General features: G+C 36.6%; 1 protein-coding gene across 1 annotated transcript; it reads right to left on the minus strand.

The window, feature by feature from the left end:
• Positions 1 to 1,882: 1,882 nt before the first annotated feature.
• Positions 1,883 to 8,525, minus strand: LOC146137502 (uncharacterized). The gene is made up of 9 exons (XM_083394366.1): positions 8,393 to 8,525; positions 7,817 to 8,009; positions 7,539 to 7,657; positions 6,554 to 6,723; positions 5,465 to 5,710; positions 4,868 to 5,022; positions 4,178 to 4,357; positions 3,870 to 4,061; positions 1,883 to 3,160 (listed from the first exon to the last, which is right to left on the minus strand). The coding sequence occupies exons 1-9, from the start codon at positions 8,464 to 8,466 to the stop codon at positions 2,777 to 2,779; spliced, it is 1,713 nt and encodes a 570-aa protein (XP_083250492.1). The 5' UTR covers positions 8,467 to 8,525; the 3' UTR covers positions 1,883 to 2,776.
• Between the last annotated feature and the right edge of the window lie 12,203 nt (positions 8,526 to 20,728).

The raw sequence follows: 20,728 nt of genomic DNA on the forward strand, positions 1-20,728 counted from the left end.
CTTTTTCGAGAATCACATATTTGCGAAGTGCAACTCAAGGACACTGATTTGACTATCGCTATAGTTTTTTGCCCAGTCGATAATCAGAATCACTTCGTCTATCAAATCCAGGGGTTTTTAAACTTGGGTCCGTGGACCCCTTGGGGTTACGTGAACTAGTTTAAGGGGGTCCATCAAGGCACAATTGAAATGTTATTGTATAGTTAAAAAGTCATCAATTCTTTTAAGAAAATAGCCTGATAAAAGAAAAAACGTTTTTGCACTGCATGTAATTTGACTCTATTTCACTTTCACATTTTTTACCCGGAAACATCAGATTTGTGAAGTTTATATGTTTTGGATATTTCTTGCCTACTCTGGTCCATGCGAAAATGTTTTTCCGCGGTAAAAAAAAGTTTAAGAACCGTTGATGTAAACTGTTAGGAATGTGTTTTTTTTTCTTAAGCTTCCGAAAGTGTAAACTTAATTTTGCCAGAAACTGGAAAAATTCGCGGTATTGACGATTTTAATCAACACGGCATACCGCTGCCTAAACGAAGTATTTTGTAAAATCAACGTCCTTATCGAAGTATTATCAAACAATCTTGTCGGGGATACTTTATTCTGATTCCAAATATCAATATACAGTTTACCATTTTTTATATTACCGTTTTGAAGATGTTTAAAGTATTTTTTTGACCGTTCTGACAACCTGTGATTTTAAACGCCTTTCTATTAGTAGAACGTTAATAATCCTGATTTTTATTTTTCTGTCTTGTGTTTGTTTTTGACTACATTTACTTTTTGTTAGTTTAAAAAACTTGATTCAAGTGTTTTTGCATAAATAAGAATATTTTCATATAGTTTGCTATTTGCTCGTTTTTCTTCATATTTTGTGAGTTAGAAAAGTTGGTTACCAGATTGGCAACGAGAGCTTTATTTAAACGGTGGTCAACTCAACAATGTTGCACTCACCTAAAGATAGCTCCGACATTTTCAAAACTCTTCAGAAGAAAAACAGTCCAATGACAAGTTGTCGGTTCCGAAGTGTGTCAATATACATACTCTTATGGTAAAGTAAACAGTCAACGGTTGATTATGTATTAATTTAATCTGTCAGCTTCTTCCAGAATGGCATTGTTCTCTGAAGAATGTTTTATGCAGCAGCTTGAAAAAAATGTACAAACATACACCATATACCTCCGAGAAGGCTTCTCAAAATTATGTTGGCCTACCCAAATTTCCATGGAAGCCGGGCGAGGTTAAAAAAATCTCTGAGGTTCAAACTGATGACATCCGCTGTACCGGGACCGTTCAGCCATTTGAAGAATGGTTACTTAACTAAACATTCAGAATAAATTATGCAATTTGCGTACTGCTACAGCACGCAAATTACGTTTTTTTCGTGGCCCTAAGTAGCCTAAGACTTGAGTTTGACACCAATGCTTAACATCACTAAGTAAGTCAACAAAATAGGCCTACATGGTCAATCGTTTATTAACATAGCATTAACGACGTAGGTTAGTGATTGCATAATGTTACTGTACAATTAGGGATGTCCGCGATATCCGATATTTTTTGCATGAATTGTCCGATACCAAATTAGCCTATGTATTAGGTGTGCTCAAATAAGAAAAATAAAAGGTTTAAAGGCATCGTTCTCAAGGCATTTAACCAAACTTTTGCTTTAGTGATAAGTTCAATTACCACCTATAGTCTATTACTTTTGCATAAATCTAACTTAATTAGAAATCATTTCGTTCAGTCGAACATCATGACTAAAATTGTACATTTAAAAAAAAGGATACAACCCTATATTGTCGGACAAGTACCGATACTGCCACTTGGCATCAGGTATCGGCTCCGATCCGATATTATCGGACATCCCTAGTAACAATATTGCTTCAAATGCGTAGCTCATTTATTTCCAGTGCAATTTGAAGTAGGAGTTTAAAACTCAAATCGCTAAGCAGGTGGCATCTAGGCTGAAGCTCGCTAAAACGGTAGCGTTTTTGTCGAAACTTGAATTAGTAGTACATACATGCTAAAACGGGAACACATAATAAGACCTATAAAGCAACAAAGCAGAAAACGTTATTAAGACCAACAACATATCGTCACGCTCATAACCAAATTGCCATTTTTTACTGATTTTTAAAGTTTTTGATTCAGTCACTTCTTGCTACCATCCCCATCCATAGAAAAAGTGCGTATAGGTCATTTTCCACTCGATTGTGCAAAAAATGACTTTCAACACTTTTTCTATGCATGGGGATGGTTACACGGAGTGACTTAGGCAAAAAAACAATCATAAAAAAGTGACTTAGGAAATTTGGTTATGAGCGTGCCGATATTAAAGCCAATATGCAGTAATATCCAGTACAAAACAATATCTAAACATAAATCGTCTGAATAAGACAAAAATCTGCCGGAATAAGGGTCTGGCATCGGCCGTTTGCTCACGACGTTGGACACCATAGTTTAAATGGCGCACTTAGGGCGCCGCTGTATTGCTAGGCTACCGGATTTGTTGGCCTTGTTTAGGGTTATATGTGGTAATGGACGGGGTTAGAAAATGGGTTACGATTGAAATTATTAGGGGAGTTAGCGATATATTTAGGGGTGGGGTTTGGGGAAAAATAAAGTGTTGTTTATGCCTGGTCTTGACCAATCAGGTCTAGTTCTGACGGTTTATAATCAATTCTGATTTAGACGTTATTACGACTTTTAGGTAAGCCCTATTTTGGTCTTAATAACAGTGTTTTATTCCGACGTAAGTGTTCTTCTTATTTCGGTCTTAAGACTGACAGAAGCCCGTTAAAACCTTTAGCAAAAGACTATTGCAAAGAGAAACCAGAAAAGTTGAAGACAATAGTGGAAGACGCAAGGGAAGAGCCTGGATACCTCCGGATGTCGTAGTTGCTGGAGGATTGCCAGGATCCGGTGAAGTTTCCGAGGGAGCAGTGCTTTCCGCTTGTGTCGTCACTTCCTGAGTGGTCATCACCTCGGCGGTTTCGTTGCTTCCGGTGGCGGTGAATTGGAGCTGGAGGGGAGCGCTTCCGGTGGACTGGAGTCCGACGTAGATCTGCTTCAGGTCGCTGCTCCTCTTTGCTCGGATCACTCCTGCAAGAAGGATGCCACCGGTGCTGTTGTCCGCGTTCACCACAATGATTGTAACGCCCTGGAGACGGATAGAGCAACTTTCATTAAAGAAGGTTTGTAATTTACTGTGATATTAGATAAAGGATTTTTGTGTTTCACTTGGACGCCACAAAAATCGATGGAGGTTTACGAAATAAACTATTTATATAAAATATTAACAATCTTTGCCTATAAACCTTGGCAGGGTTACCATACCGTACTCATTTTTAAAGAATTAGGCCCCTACTTATACTTGGTTGCACTAGTGTCTTAGAAAATTCTATAACGTGTTTTTTTTCTATAAAACGTACTTATTTTTGAGTTGTGTCGTTAGTTTGTTTTATTTTAGAATTTTATAACCTCAGTACAGTTTTTCGACAAAAAATACCATACTTGGCCCGCAATAGTAAATCCTATAACCGTTATCCGGCCCCAGGTGGCCAGGTCATACAATCGTATTGCCCTTTATGAAAAAAGCTTGGTGAACGTTGGCCGAAGGCGTAACGTCTCCTTTTAAATTAAAATGTTGCCAATTTAACCGAAAAACTATTTTTTTCGAGTTTCGCCTGACTATGCTGCATTTGGCGCACAAAAAGTGTTTGGATGCCCCCCCCCCCTCCCCTAAAAAAAACTAATCCTGGATCCGCCCCGAGGTATCAATAGCGTGCTTATTTTTGTTCCTATAGTAGCTGCCTGTTTTTGGTCTTAGCAAATTGTAGGCTGCCTATGGGTTATTTCTCTTTACTTACCACAGTAACGTAGACAGAAATTTGGTTCAACGCTGAACTCGGATTTACAAACTCGGATGAGATATAAACAATTCCTGTTCCGTTCAAACTAGTTATGTTGAATACGAGTTCGATGGATCCAGTCTCGGGTAGACTCACAGTCGAGTACTGAGTATCGCCGGGTTCGATTACAGATATAATCGTTGTGTTATCCTGTAAATGTAACAACCGTTTTAAAATGCTTAGGGTAAACTATCAATAATTAATGATATTCTTATAATACAGAACAACAAATGCGTTGGCTATAGCTTCAATCCGTTGTAACTCACTTGTACAACAGGAGAAATGTCGCAGGTGTCCTCAGTCACTTGTCGTTTAATCACGGTGACAAGTTCGTTAAAGTCGTCTAAGAGAAAGGCGCTATCATTGCCACCCGCGATTTGATTGATTTCGCTGATGTCGTAGCCGCCAATTCCGACTCCGTATACCGTGATACCAGCAGCACGAGCCTGTGAAAAAGACATCCAGACAAGGTAAGCCAATATATTTTCGCCTTATAATTATAAACAGTTATAGTAAATTGTAGCAATAATTTATGATGTTCCAGTATTAGCGAAAAAATACAGCTTCCTTGTACATTCAGTTATGGTCATTCAAGCTTTACACTTCACATTGTGGTTCGTTTCAGTTTATTGCAATTAGGGATTTGTGATACTTGATGGATCACTTTTACCCTTTATTTGACGTAATTACTCTGGTTAAACATGGTATTTAGATTAACTGGAAACGCCAATAGGTATTTTTAAACAGGTTAATAGGCCAACATCTACTTATTGTCAAAACGTTTTGTTATCTACAGTTACATCTTTAAAAATTTTCTTTCAAGTTTGGACTTAGAACGCAAATCATGCCTGAAATTTCTACATTAATTTGGTATGGGATCGACAACGATATTACACTAGTGTCGGATGAGAACCGACACTGCCAGTGGACATGGGTAATTGACAAAGCATTCTTACATCGTTAGAAGGTGTTAAGACCCCGTCCCAACTGCGTCCATCCGTCATAACCATCAAGACCCTTGGAACTGCTTCTTGTAATGGACGTGCTCCGTTCTGTTCAGTGAATCCCAGTTGGACAACTTTGTTAATTGCGTATCCGGTTTCCGTACCACCTTGATGCACATTTCAGAAAACCAGTGTTGTAAACAAGTCATTTTAAACTATTTGTTTTTTGTTTATTATTAAATTCTATTACACATAATCGGACGAGTTTACCAATTTTAACAGTTTATCGTTTTTAATATATATGTCAGTTATTTAACTTGAAAAAGACTTTCTCTAATAATGACTTGACTGGGACTTGACTTGTTATTTTTTCAAAAGACTCGACTTGGCCTTTAATTACTTTACAAATGCCTTCACTGGGACTTAAGTCATTTCAAAATGTCGGATTGACAAATAGACCACCCATGTTGTATTTTTTTTGAGCTTACAAAATACATAACGAATTCAATGTATAGAACACTGTTGGCCTAGTAGTGATATGGCATTGTTCTGGATATCACGAAGTTTACGCTTAACCTTTTATATTTTTTACCTTGCAATATAACATACCTCCAGGTTTGCTAGTGCGTAAAACAGCATCGGAGAACTCCGCGTTTGAAGTATTTTGATTAAATTGGCTGACAAAGACGTGCCTGTTAGAGTATGTTGAAAATCCTGCTCTCACGCCGTCCAGAGAAATGTTGAATTCTCGGGAGAATTGGTCGATAAAATGTAGCGAAGTGTTATAATCATTGTTGGAAACACTTCCAGAGCCATCGAGTAGAAACCAGAGGTCCATTTTGTAAATCGTACAAGCTGCAAAAAATCGATCGGGTAAATTCTCTATAAATTAAAACGTTTTTCAATTTATTTTGACGTGTATTTACCCATGTATCCAGACAAAATACTAATATAGGTTCCTCAATAATTAGGTGAATTGTAATTAAACAAACTAGGTCATTTTAGTTACAAATATACCCATGAGCATTAGGTAATGTTTTATTTACTTTTAATTTTCAATTAGTTAATCTAAGCTATTGTGATCCCGGCTATTGGGTTAAAAACTGCTCCGCAAGTTAGTAATCTCCAGTCGATTCACGCAAATCAACTTTGTTGTATGGCAATTCAAAATTGTCACATTTTTTAATATTTAGAATCAACCTACAGATCATTGCACTGCAATCCCCTGTGGTGATATTGGAGGTATGATTAAGCCGTGGGTTACTGATGTACTTAGGGGTGGGGTTTGGGGTTAGGTAAAAGGTTGTAGGTCTGATTCTGACCTTATACCTCTTTCTACGTTGAATTCAAGACTGGTTCTGATTTCGACGTTTTTACGACCATTGGGTATAGTAGTTAGTTTTGTCTTATTTTGAAATGTGTTCTATTCCGATGTAGATGTTGTTCTTATTTCGGTCTTACGACTGGAGTCCATTGCAACCTACCAAATATGATTAAAGTGCCACATTTACAATTGTCTCGCTGACCAAAATCGTGTGTGTTAGTGACAAAGAAAGGAAGTGATATTTATTTATTCCATGTGTGGGGTGTGGATTTTCGCGGTTAACCAAGTGTGAAATGATGCTCGTAATCTGGCTTGTTGGCCTTCTCCTAGCAATACGACCAAAAGTACAATTAATTTATGCGATTAATGCTTACGTGGGTCGGTTTCAAAGTCGTTGACGGTTTGTACAAAGTCGTTTGCGCTTCCCCCAGGGTGGTAGTTTTGGCTCCACCAAGCGGCTTGAGCTGCAATGCTACGGGGAACATCACTTCCAGCTACCAGCTCAATATAAAGGCGAGCCGCTAAGGCTGAACGAAGAGGGGTTCTGTAAAAACAACCTCGATATTAGAAATTTACCAAAACAGTTATATATACACTGCAAAATTTGGAGGTTGTAATATCCACCCCGGGGTGAAAATTTAAATTTGTAAAAAAAATACTGTTAAATTCCGCCATCATGTAAAAAAGGGTGGAAATAAAACTCCCAAGCGTGGAATTTTTCACCAATTACCAATAGTATGAGAGTTATAGCGTGGAAATTTTCAGCCTGTGATCATAAAACCGTGATGAAAGCCACGCTTTCAAAATTTAAAATTTGTTTCATAATTAATTCGAATAAAATTATACGTTGTCGGTCCCACAAAAATGTAGTTTAAAAACGTTTTTTGGTGTGTGTGTGTTTTATGAAAGAACTGAAAAGAACTAGTGTTCTAAACATTACTTCTTTATGACGTCTCGTTTAGATTAATTTTGTGACGTCACGTGTTGACGTAAGTTTGTGACGTCATATTATGACGTACCTTTGGTCACGGCTGAATTTTTTTTATGTCCTGTCACAAAAAAAATCGTAGATCCGCGCATGGTCACAGCCAACTCTTTTAAAAAGTTAAAAATATAGTTAAAAGTAAACAAAGTTAAACATAATCTATTTAACAAAAGTGTTGAAGTCATTTGTTCAAATGAATTCATGCTATACATTTTCTGCCATACGTACTTCAGGTTAAGACAAAACAAGTTAAGCTATTTAAAAAACACGTTAAACTTTTTGAAAAAAACACGTAAATCCATTTGAAAACAGCGCCGTCACACAAGACTTACAATTACAACAACACGACGCAGTTTATACTAGATTGAACTTACTCGAAATTTGGGTCGCTCATGTTGGCAATTTCAGCTCCAAACACCAACTCAGCAACTTTAATGTAATTGCTGATTTGCGCTGAGCCGTTTAAAATTGCTTCTTGTATGCGTCCGGTTATCTTTGAAAACGGTTCACGTTTTATTTGAAAATGTTATGAGTTTAATAAAAAAATAAAAATAAAAAAAAATATTTTTATTTTTTTCGGATACTCACTGACCCTAGAAATTATAGGTTTAATATTTATCAGTTTGAATTAATATTGTTTAATGTATCCTACCTGCCAAATTCCGCCGTTTGGGTCAGTCATGTTAATCCCAAACTCACTCTCCACCAGTGCTATACGTTTCACGAAGCCGTAATTGTTGGCAAAAGTTTGGAGGCCATTTAATTTCTGTACACAAGCATCAACCACATCTTCGCCCGTTGATCCTGGCTGAAGAGTCAGATCGGTTGTCTTTGCGTTGAGATTTCTGACCAAAAACAAAGCGATTTGCAAAACTTGAGTCAGTCAAATTTAAAGATATACCTGTATATAGAAAATTGTCCAATGCAAACTTTTGCGTTTACTTTATTTCACGATTTATTTAATGGTTATTTTTTATCGTTTCAATTTGCATTTTTACCACCAACTTTCGTGATTAAAATATTTTAGCACTGATTAATCTATAAACAAAGTTATTCTGTGCACTTTAAAGTGTTTTTCCACTTTGCAAGCACATTCCACATAAATAAATTCGTCGTGAAAGCGCGTGTTCTGATTCCAATCATACTCGAGGCTTAATTTGAGAAACTTTTTCCATATTGTTTTAAACGAATGCCAAAATGTTAATTGCAAGTATGAAAATGCTCATACCTTCTTGTCCTACGCAAAACTCCTTCGCACATTGCAACCAAGCACAAGCCAAGTACAATTGTTTTCGAAATCATCTTCGATCAACCTTGTTTCACCGCGGGACTAACTACCGAAATGGACTCACCTCTCAAAAATGTGCACTTATAGGTTGTAAAAGTTTGCTGGGTGCCATCACCTAGTTCCTCTTAAGTTTCGTGAGGAAAAAAACGGAATTTTAGACCATGACGCCTACGGCTCTACGTGATCAAGACCATGTGCTATTGCATTTCTCTTATGCTGATTTAAGCAGTGGAAAAACACCAGCATGTGCTATATTTTAATTCAAATATTTCAAGCCCTACGTTTAAATCGGCAGTGAAATCCAACATTCGCATTTCGGCCACGGCTTTGCTAAATTACTTAATGATTTACCTCTAAAGACGTGCAACTCCGATCAGTGATTACTTGTTACGACTTGCAACATAGTGTCCATTAAAATACATACAATATTATATATTTTAGCTTCCGAAATTGCAAGATATACCTACTTGATTCCGAATCGATTGTAAAACCGTCATTTAACAATCTAACTCACGTTAAAATGTTTTACATTTAAAGCCGGTAAGGCAGCCAATAGAAAAACGTTTATACAAGACTTCTTCACTATTGGGCAGTGACATATTTAGCTCACAAAAAATTCGCGTACCTGATTGCACACTTTTTGAACCTATATAACCCTATATTTTTTAATGTATGATATCTTGCGCTAAATAAAAAGTCGGATACGGTAAATAGATAGTTACCAAAGCTAATATTCATGCTTTTTTTAGCAGGTATAACAATGTTCCGTTGATATAATGCCTTAATGTTTATCTCGACAAATTGCATGTTTTGATATTATTTGAAGTTGATTTGAGATTTTCTCGCATTTTGACTGAGAGTAATAATACCCCAAAATATGATTAAACAACAGTGAGTCACTCGTGGGATTGTATCATTTACTATAAAATAAATGTAGGTACCCCAGGAACAAAAATGTTTTGCGCAATAAATAGTTGCACTAAGGATAAACATCCGTATCTCGTTTCCTAATAAAGTTGAAGAAATAAAAACAGATGACTCGGTACAGCATTAGCATGTGTCGTGAAAAACATCAAGTTCAACAAATCTTGATAGGAATGGGACTTTGTTTCAGTAGCTCAGTTAAATCCACTAACTTTACAAGCTGCTGTGTTGAATTTTCTCTAAATATATGGACATCTTGTTTTTGCCATAAAGCACTCATTAAACGACCTATATTGACAAAAATATAATTTTACAACGAGAAATTTGTTGTGAAGATAAGCTTTATTATCACCATCTTGGCATGACGAGTATAATTGAATGTGCGTGCCAAGCCCGCTATGCAAATACCGGCAATCCCTAATTATGGGTATGCAGGATCCTTTTGAACTTAGCCAACCACGAAGAAAAGAAACTGACATCACTCAGCATAGAAGGGGAAAGAAAATAAGTTTAAAATAACTCGGTAGACTGTTGTTGTGATCAGCCGGGGAGAAAAAAGTTCCTCTTTTGGGGTTTCGATATGGGTGTTGGTTGGGGAATTTCCTTAGTGGCGCGGGTTCGTATGCATTCCGAGGCCTTTTAAGGAGAGATGTTAGCTTCCGCGTCTAAACGCGTGGATTCAACGTTTGGGGCGGATAAAGGGTGCACCATGGCAATTCCTCCCCCAAACTACATTTTTTGTCAATTTGTAATTTGCGAATCTTAAACTGTTTAAAAAACAGACAAAACATAAAATAATTTCTTAAATTTTAACAGAAATATATATTTCGCCTATAATGCATCATCAGTTTTCTTAATTCGAATGAAATTTGCAATTTGTGGTTTTAAATTTTCACTTTTTTATGTTATTTGCGTTATTTCTCGCTAAAAAAAATCTTATTTGCTGAAAGGCGTCTGCGTAATATAGCTTTTTGCATCGTGATGCTGATAAACTCTACAAGAGACCAGTGTGGTTAAATTATAATTTACTTGCCATTATAAGGCGTCACGTATCCTTGTAAATTGGAATATTAGACAATTTATCCCAAATGAACGCAATGTTTTTTGGCGCGTTTAGACTGGAATTTCATTTGCACACGAGTTCGCTCGATAACAGCAGTCGTTTTTGGATTATATGTTTTATAACGTAACTGTGTGACATCATCCCCCTAAAAAAATTGTTATACCCTCTTGTTGTGTAAACGTGTAAATTGACATTCCTCTCCAAAAATCCACCTTTTTTCGCTTGTAAAGTATTTTAACTAATAGAGCCAGCCCCCCAACGCTCGTCTCGAACGTCGCACAAACCCTAAAGGTTTTGTTCTTGAGCCTGCATTACCATCTTCGCTATTAATTCAACACGCATATGCCGACGCACTGGAGCAATTCAAGCCGCTCGACCAGAGCCAAACGCAGACAGTTCCTCCCAACTTCGCACTCGTCAGTAATGCTCACGTACTCCACATCGAGGAGGCCGATGCAACCCAGCAACATTACGCAGCTTCGCGACCCACCTAAAACTCCAGGGTAACCCCATAATTTCTCTCCAAAATAATACTTAATTTATTTTGTTTGCGTAGCAAACGCACGTCAGTCTCAGTTTTTCACAATGATTTGGATGATTTCCTTCCACAGGCCACGTTATATAGCACTGTTGTAATGATTTAGGTCTCTGTTTGTAAACGATTATATTTGGCTTAACTATTGGTTTACAGACTCGAATAGACTTAATTCATTTATGTAAATCACTTAAATTATATTAAGGTACTTTAATGCAGTGCTTCTCAAACTTTTTTATTTTGTTCAGCCCTAGCATCTATCTCCAGATTTCATTCACCCAGATTTCATTCACCCTCCATTTCCGATCGTTCGCCCTTATTTACCCCTTTTGGTTGGTTCACCCCTGCAAAAATTTTACTCCATTTGGCCTGATTTGCTTTAAAGTACCATAATAAATGTTAGAAAAATTAATTGCGTAAGCCTATTTTTAATTAAATGAAAGTTAACTTGCTAGTTGTTTCTATGGTTGGTGTTTTCTATGTGAAATAGTGGCCAGGACGAAACCCGTTTACCAATTTTATGAGTTTATTGAACTTAATTTTATTACCAATACTTTGACTTGAATTTAAATTGCTTTGTAAATGACTTTGGGACTTGACTTTCTATTCGTTTAAAATGCATTGATTGGCAGGTTTCTAAAAAGACTGGCTTAATACGTTGTTATATAGCTTAGTGCAGTGCTTCTCAACCTATGGGTCGCGACCCGAAATTGGGTCACTGTTTGATTTGGTTGGGTCGCTGACCGCAGTAATTTACATGTTTATCCTAATTGAGATTGGTTCGGAGAAAGATGTCTCAACAAAGAAAATTAAGCAATATACAAATAATGTCTTGTAGTATTTGTAAAGTTCACAATTCTTTATGCTAATGCCCATTTTTTATTTCGCTTACAAGAAAAAACAACTGGTTCGCCAAAGCTTAGTTGTCATACTTTTATATTTGGGTCGCCGCGAAAAAAGGTTGAGAAGCACAGGCTTAGTGTAACGATAAAAATCTGCTCCAAACCAAAGGATATATAGCCAATAAGGTTTCAGAAAAAATCAAAATATATCAACTATACGTGAAAAGCTAGACGAAATGTGCCTTTCTAAAGCGTTTAAATGTTACGCCTGATTGCCAGTCGCACATAATAATATAAAATGAGTTAATTCAAGGTGAAATCCATATGGGCAACCCTTGACTATTGGTATGTTGAATCCTTTCAAACTTAACCAACCACGACGAAAAAAACTCACGTCATTCAGCAAAAAAAGCAAATGAGACAAAGAATGTTTGAAAACCCTTTGTGTTGTTGTGATCAGCCGGGGACAAAAAAGTTCCCTTTTTAAGGGTCTAGATGTGGGTTTCGGTTAGTCTGAGTGATGCGGGTTTCATGCATTCCGAGGCTATTTTAGAATCTGCTGGTTCCGTGTTCAAACATATTGATTTCACGTAGCGATTTTAGCTATAGGCCTTGTTAGACTTAAACAGGAGTCGAAAGTCTTTTATTGGACTCCAAAGGACCAAAATAAAAACAACATCAATATTGTAATAAAACACAGTTCGGAATAAGACCAAAATAGGACTAAACCCGACGGTATTTATTCGATACAGGGTGGTATCGGTGCCAATCCGACAGCGAATTATTTTGTGTATTACAACCATGTTTTGCGATCCAACTTAAAGCTTTCTGTAAAAATGCCGTTGCTACCTAGGCATAGTATAAACTGAAAATAAGTTCATCTGGTATATATTTGTTTGTCCGACGTGTCGGCTACCTAACCAGGATGGCTTCATCATTTTTATCTCTTTTTTTGTGTGTCGTTTTACTTTACGTGGTGTTGGGCCTGGTGTTGTATATTCCCCGATAACAGGCATCCTGGATAGTTAGCGGAAACGTCGGATAAACAAATAAATAACAGAAGAATTTATTTTCAGAATAAAGTTTATACATTATAAGGTAGATTTGTTGAGAAAATGGTAAATTTAAATCGAAAAAAAAAATAGGCAAAACAAAATGCATATTTTTCTTAAGCCTATCGAGCCCAATATCCCGAAAATCGCTACACTAATAATTTTAACCAATTTGGCGTATTTAAGTGTCACCCGTATCTTATTGTTATTGGAAGGATGTAGCCTACTAAATAGGTTATCGGACATTACTGTAATATGACAGTTTGCATCTAGCGTACATCAGTACATGAACAGTCGCAATTTTGTCTGCATAACAACCTATAGTGAATTCGAGTCATCACCGTTTAAGACACTGGTCGGCAACCGCCGGTCCGCGAGGAGTTTGTTACCGGTCCGTAGCATGGTTTGCCAGATAAAAAATTTTGATTTAAATAAAAAACGTGAAATAAGTCAAAATTAAAATTAAATCTAGTTTTCTATTCAAATCACATTAACTTTCGTTTAAACATACTCCATGGTTGATTGATATAACAAAAATCTCATTAAGCACTCGTGAGGTTCGAAACAAACCAGTGTGCAGTGGCCCTATGAATTGCATTGCAAAATGATTCATTATTTTGATGTTCAGGCAGGAAAGTTTTTGAAACAAACGTATACATTTTAATTGGTTCATTGAAAAAAAAGTTGTAATACATTACCTTTGCTGAACATTTGTTGTTTTTTTAAGGCCGGTCCGCGGGTAAATTTAGTTTCAAACCGGTCCGCAGGGCCAAAAAGGTTGCCGACCCCTGATTTAAGACATAAAAACAAATTTGTCGAATAGTGTCTTTATTTAACTTGGGTTGGCGTAAGATATTCCATTGAGGTGGAACCAATATAAGTTTTTTAAAGGAAGGTAAAGAATATTTTGGCAAACCGCCATTACAGAAAATACCAAATCAGTGTTTTTTAGCGTTTGACTACTTCATCCATTTGCCAGTTTGGAACAGACGCGACACCCAATAAAACAAAACTTAACTTAGGAACACTAAACACGGATCTGTTCATAATCTTCAGTAGAAAGAGAGTGGTCCAAATAGCAGATAAAAGATTCATTCTTTTACTTGCATACGTTTCGGCAAGTGCTTTCTTCAGTGCGGTAAAATGAGGCTGTATATTTATATAGCGTTCTAAAACGTCCGCGCGTCAATATAATAATTCGCTTTTTTCTCAACCTCATTTTACCGCACTGAAGATGGCATAAGCACTTGCCGAAACGTATGCAAATAAAAGAATGAATCTTTTATCTACTATTTGGGCCACTCTCTTTCTACTGAAAAAAAAAAACTTAACTACTCTTGCAATATTATAATAAAAACGGTACAAATTGTTTGACTCAAAAGATGCAAAGTTTTATTTGGTTTTATTTTAAATCATTCATTAGGCCTATTCTCTATTTACCGATCTTACGTAAAAATCAAATCAATGACGGTCTGGTGTTTATTTAGATATCAGGTGTTTTTTGTTGTTGCTCAATAAGGCCCTTACCAGCCCGAATACAGTTGTAACTCATGTAAAGAAGCAATTTTGACAAGTTAATGAAAATCGAACGTAGGCTATGTGACTGTTGTCACGTCAAACAATTTCCTTCACTTTTCTACTCGAATTAAATTTATGGAAAAAGTCAAACAGCGTCTTGTTCTAAAAGGACGCGCAATATAAATTTAACTTTCGTAAATCTCATAAAACTTGAACAGGCAAGCTCAGGCAAGTTGCGCTAAAATTAGGTCGATTAATTACCCAGGCGTCCGAACTGGACTGTCAAATAAGCGAAAGTGGTTTTCAGACCTTCAACAAATATTGCAACGCCCAATCGCTGGGCCAGAATAATTTTAGGCTCGGTAGGCCATAATTATTCTACGTTCGGTGACCCTGTTTTTTTAGATATAGGCCCGCCGAAAAGGTTGGCCAATTTTTTCTAGGCATGTTATAGGCTATACCAATGTCCGACATAGACACTTTGAAGACGTTATGTCCTTATATTTTTATATTTGAATTATTACTTATAATATTTTTATACGGTCAAAGTTAGCACCAAACCAATCCAACGTTCAATACTAGAGTTATACAAACAGGTGAATGGCAATTTGATCAAAACCTTCCAAATCAGTAATTATTTGCGCAAAACACAAAAAAGTAACTTTATGTATAAGAAGTGCTGGAATAAAAAAGGCATTGTGCTTTTATGTTTCACAAAAAGATTGTTTGAAAGGTCATTGCACTTGTCAGGACGGCACTGAAATTCACCCCAGTTTAACGACTCTTGCGATGCACAGACGAAAGTTGCGCAATTCTTGTTTGCCAAGTCAAACGGAATGGAAAACCCCTGGACTATACAGGCCGTTTATTTGCGTTACCGTTATCGGCTCGGTGAAAACTTTCCACTTCAGATTATAACAAATAACAAGACAGGCCGGGGTTATTATATATAGGCGATAATCTAGAGCGACTCGTTGTCATTTCGAGCTGCGGAGAAAATTTTTAAAAGATGTTTTCGCAATCTCTGATTATTGCTTTATGTGTCGTCGGTCTTTGCCGAGGAATTTTGGTAACTACCAGGTAATACGGTTTTACTAAACCAAAGTAGATGGTTTATCATAATACATACCGGTTTGGTAATAGTAAGATTTTCTTATCAGACGCAAGATATGTGGATCATCATTACATATGTTTTGGAAGTTTGGGCGCATCTAATATATAGGTTTTATTAACGCAAACAAAGTATTTGTAAAAAAATATGTGCACGTCTTACACAAGATTTTTTCGTCCTATGGAAACTTGTATTTTGTACTTGCAATGTTCAGTTTTGCCCTAAAATATGCGTTAATTTACATAAAGGCTCCTCTAGACTCTATAGCATAAACAATACTCCATTTTAACCAACTGGTCTTTAATGCATTTAATAGGAATCTCAACGCAAAGACAACCGATCTGACTCTTCAGCCAGGATCAACGGGCGAAGATGTGGTTGATGCTTGTGTACAGAAATTAAATGGCCTCCAAACTTTCGCCAACGATTACGGCTTCGTGAAACGTATAGCACTGGTGGAGAGCGAGTTTGGGATAAACATGACTGACCCAAACGGCGGAATATGGCAGGTATAGCTGTTATTTGTAAAGTAATAAAATCCTATTCAAAAAATATGCTGTTAGGCTAAAAACATGTACAAAAACAAAAACAATGCAAAACGTAGTGGCATATTTAGACAATGTTTATTTAAAGCGATGAACATTTAAGCTTGTAGTTCGTAAGGTTTGTGCTTGACAGTAGCAACAAAGTAGATTTTTTTAAAAACCTAAAAAAAGGGTTTTCTACTTCAAATTAAACCGTTTGGCCTAATTGTGTTGCAAATTAATCATTTTCATAATTTAAAGATCACCGAACGCATACAAGAGGCAATTTTAAGCGGCTCGGCGCAAATCAGTAACTACATTAAAGTTGCTGAGTTGGTGTTTGGAGCTGAAGTTGCCAACATGAGCGACCCAAATTTCGAGTAAGTCCAATTTAGTACAAACTGCGTCGTGTTGTTGCAATATAAAGTGTTTTAATGACTTCAGTCACAGTTTTCCAATGGCTAAAAGTCCGTAGGGCAAAATGACTTGACTTACATTAATTAATTTGAGCAAATGACGGTTATTACATGGCTTATTTTTTCGACTTTGCACACGTGAAACAGTTAATTGTGTTACATGTTTCGATTTTGCTTTGCGAAATATTGCGCCGATCAAAGCTCATTTATTTAAGGAACCTAGAATTCAGTCGTTAAAAATCGCTCGACTTTGATTTTACTTGGATTTTGATGTCGTTTTGTATTTGGTTAATCGTTTACCAAAAATTATGAACAATAAAGCTATCTGTTTGTTTTGTTTAATTGCTGTTGTTTTTCCAGAACCCCTCTTCGTTCAGCCTTGGCTGCCAGGTTATATATTGAGCTAGTAGCTGGAAGTGATGCTCCCCGTAGCATTGAAGATCAAGCAGCTTGGTGGAGCCAACACTACCATCCTGGGGGAAGCGCAAACGACTTTGTACAAACCGTCAACGACTTTGAAACTTACCCACGTGAGCATTAATCAAATACATTAATCGTACAACAGTAGTGAAAGGAGTTCAATTACAACTAAACCTAATATCATTTTTAATGGCCATCTTTGTAACTGCTGGCTTCAGATAGAGGTACAATGATTTCAAAATCAGATTTGTAATTTAAATTATTATAACGTGCTAAATTCCCTATATAGCCTAAAAATCGTCTTGATTCTTGTTCCTTTTTCAGCTTGTACGATTCATAAAATGGATCTCTGGTTTCTACTCGATGGTTCTGGAAGTGTCTACTACAGTGACTATGTCACTTCACTTCAGTTTATCGACCAACTTTCCCGAGAATTTAACATTTCTCTGGACGGCGTGAGAACAGGATTTTCAACATACTCTAGCGGCCACAACTTTATCAGCCAATTTAATCAACATACTTCAAATGTCGAGTTCTCACATATTGTTCTAAGCACTAGCAAACCTGGAGGTATGTTATATTGCAACAAAAATTATGGCAAAATTGTAACTTGTAAGGGTAAATGCTAACTTAGGGTCAATGTCTCATATTCTGTGCTTCTTAAGGCTTTGAAGTTCAAAGTGTAACATTTGATTTATATTCGCGATGAGAGATGTAAAGGTGTCAAGTTTTATTCAAAACAAATTTACCATGTTCTTCTGTAGGAATTAGCACTAATGTTTCGCTATAATAATAGCCCAATATATTTGAAATAACTTTGATGTTAAACGCCACTGTGTCGATCTAAATTTGAACATTTAGAGTTTAACACTGACCTGTTAGATTTGCTGCGTAGGTGGTACGGCAACGGGGTACGCCATTACCCAAGTTGTTCTAAATGGGTTCACCGAACTGAACGGAGCACGTCCATCAAAAGAAGCAGTTCCAAGGGTCTTAATGGTTATGACTGATGGACAAAGCGGAGACAGCGTTTTAATACCTTCCAACGATGTAAGAATAGTATAGCAATTTATAATCGAGCAAAATGTAAGACATCAACGACAAACTAAACTCACAAGTGAGAAGCTGTCTTTTCCTAGACGATTTATTATTTTTCAAAAAGAATGAAGTCTGATATGAATATATTTTAAACTTTTTTGTCAAAAATTCTGAGTCAAAATCAGTTATTTATAAGTTCTATAGTCACAATTCAGTTTGCCAAGTCTGATGTGATACTGTATTTTTCCAGGCTCGTGCTGCTGGTATCACGGTATACGGAGTCGGAATTGGCGGCTACGACATCAGCGAAATCAATCAAATCGCGGGTGGAAATGAAAACGCTTTTCTTTTAGACGACTTTGACGAACTTGTCACTGTGGTTAAACGACAAGTCACTGAGGACACTTGTGACATTTCGCCAGAAGTGCAAGTGAGTTAATATTCATAAAACTTGTCAACTATTCGAGTAAACTGCAGGATCAAACGTTTATTTCAATTATTATATATTTTGGCCTTTTTATTTTTGTTTAATTTTCATAATGTTTTGCGCAATTTGTCCGTGTATGTATGCCGCTTTTTCAGGAACTGATAATAGGCAAAACATTTGTTCCTTTCACACAAATTTGTTATCCTGGAATGTACAATAGCGTTTTTCTTTTCTGAACTATTACTGTCATAGAATTCCACAGGGCTGCAGAACCAAAAAATGTACCCGAGTCCGACTCTGGCCCACAAAACTACATGCTATGCTACAATTACATTTTATAACCTTATTTTAAAATATTTGCTATTCTTTATTCGAGTTGGTATTCAGCAAAATAAACCGACCTCGTTGAGTTGGAGTCCTAATTAAACTTCGCAGCCCTAAACTACTGTGTAGGCCAGGGGTGGGCAATTATTTTTAGCCGCGGGCCGCATGAGAAACCTGTAATATTGTGGCGGGCCGGGTCAAAGATAGGATCTAAAATACATACACAATGACGTCATACTCTGACGGTGTAAAACAAATAATCAACCAATTTGTTATTACGTTTAGAGTTGTGCAATTTAAGTGGGATTTAAAGAAGTTCACAAAATGTCGCGCGAAGCGCGAAAAATTTGCGACTGTGTTTGTTTGAAAATGCTAACTTTAATTTAGATTTAGATGGTACGTGAAGCATTGAGCACCGACTAAAAATGTACATTGCTTGATATATTAGCGTTTAAAGTTGTGGTGCGCGTTGACCCAAAACTTAAGATTAAAATACGTGAAAATTTCGTACGAAAAATTTACCTATATGTTTTTTCTTCTTTTTTAAAACTTTAAGTTACCGATGTGTTACAAAGTTTAACAAACTTAGCCTAATATTTTAAATATTAGGCTAAGTTTGTTATACTTTCGTTGGAGAGAGTGCCACTGAGCAGAGGACGCTATTTGTCTGTTGAGTTGCCAAAAAATCACGTGGAACACACGAGCAACACAGAAGAGATTCGCGAAAAGAATTTCCGTTTTAGCATTTAGAACAGGCTAAAAATCGAATTTGGCGGGGTCTTGACAAGTTCTGTCAAACTTGCCCTGGTTTTCGCTTAGCCTATGTATTTTATTGAAAATAAGCCGCGAGCCGGATTAAACTGCTTGGCGGGCCGGATCCGGCCCGCCGGCCGTATGTTGCCCAGGTCTGGTGTAGGGCTATGTACTGTATTTAAGGATTGTCGATTTCTGATAGATGCTTTGCATTTTTATTGTAAAACTGCATAGTTTGTATTTCTTTTTGTCAAAATTGATTTAAATAGTATACGGATTTATAAAAAATAACAAACTGCAAATCCCGACAATTGTTTAAAAAGACAAGGAATTGATTGAAAATATTACGTAAAAATTGGGGAACTTAACATTTGCTATTTAAAACTTACAAAAGTTTTCCTAAACATGTGTTACTGGTATAATGGTTTACGTCAGCCGTTTTCTTAATTGTTATTATACTTACAGGATAACCAAACTGTTACCGCTGTAGTCGAACCCGGCGATACTCACTACTCGACTGTGAGTCTACCCGCCAGCGGATCCATCGAACTCGTGTACAACATAACGAGTCCGAACGGCGAAGGAGTTGTTTACATCTCATCCGAGTTTGTAAATCCGAGTTCGGCACTGAATCAAATATCTGTCTACGTTACTGTGGTAAGTGAGAACATTTGTTCATCTAGCATAGCAACAGATCTATTGGCAAAGTTTGTTCAGTTTTTTTAGAAATCATTTATCTTCCACGTTGAACTCGTCACATGACTTTTTATAAGTCAATTCATATCTTATGAAATTCACAATTACATTGGTCCGTTTTACAGTTTTTTAAATATTTTTTTGACTAATAAGGAAACGTTTCTAAAGGTTAAGGTAATAACTCAGTTGTAACGACTCAAAAATACTCAAATGTACATCACACATAGCAATTGGAATCAGAAAATCTTACTTACATGATGACTACGTAATAGTAAACACTTGAGAGTGAGTTTTGACAGACATGTAGCATTTTCATTCAAGTCCAGGTTTAACAAAAAGCCTTGATTTATCACAGTAAATTACCAACAAAAGTTGCTCTATTCTCCTCTCGGGCGTAACAAAAATTATTATCATCGTGAACTCGTTAAAAAGAGGTTTCACAATAAAACACAACACGTTGTCAAAACAAGTTTGCTAAGACCAAAAATTAAACACACTACTACGCGCAAGTAAGTAAGTATTCTACTAAAAACTCGGGGCGTATCCACGATTATTTTCATCAAATTGTTGGTTATTTGTCTGTGGTGAATAAAAATTTGCTTTTGGATTCAAGCTAAGTAAGTAAAATTGGAC

This window comes from Ascidiella aspersa, chromosome 7 (assembly GCF_963924565.1).
Source record: "Ascidiella aspersa chromosome 7, kaAscAspe10.2, whole genome shotgun sequence".
NCBI lineage: Eukaryota > Metazoa > Chordata > Ascidiacea > Phlebobranchia > Ascidiidae > Ascidiella > Ascidiella aspersa.

Coding starts and splice junctions, on each gene's coding strand:
- LOC146137502 (XM_083394366.1), bottom strand. CDS start 8,466: ATGATTTCGAAAACAATTGTACTTGGCTTGTGCTTGGTTGCAATGTGC. Junction 5,711..6,553: donor CGACTTTGAAACCGACCCAC/GTAAGCATTAAT, acceptor GATTTTTTGCAG/CTTGTACGATTTACAAAATG. Junction 4,358..4,867: donor TCTTAACACCTTCTAACGAT/GTAAGAATGCTT, acceptor TCTTTTTCACAG/GCTCGTGCTGCTGGTATCAC.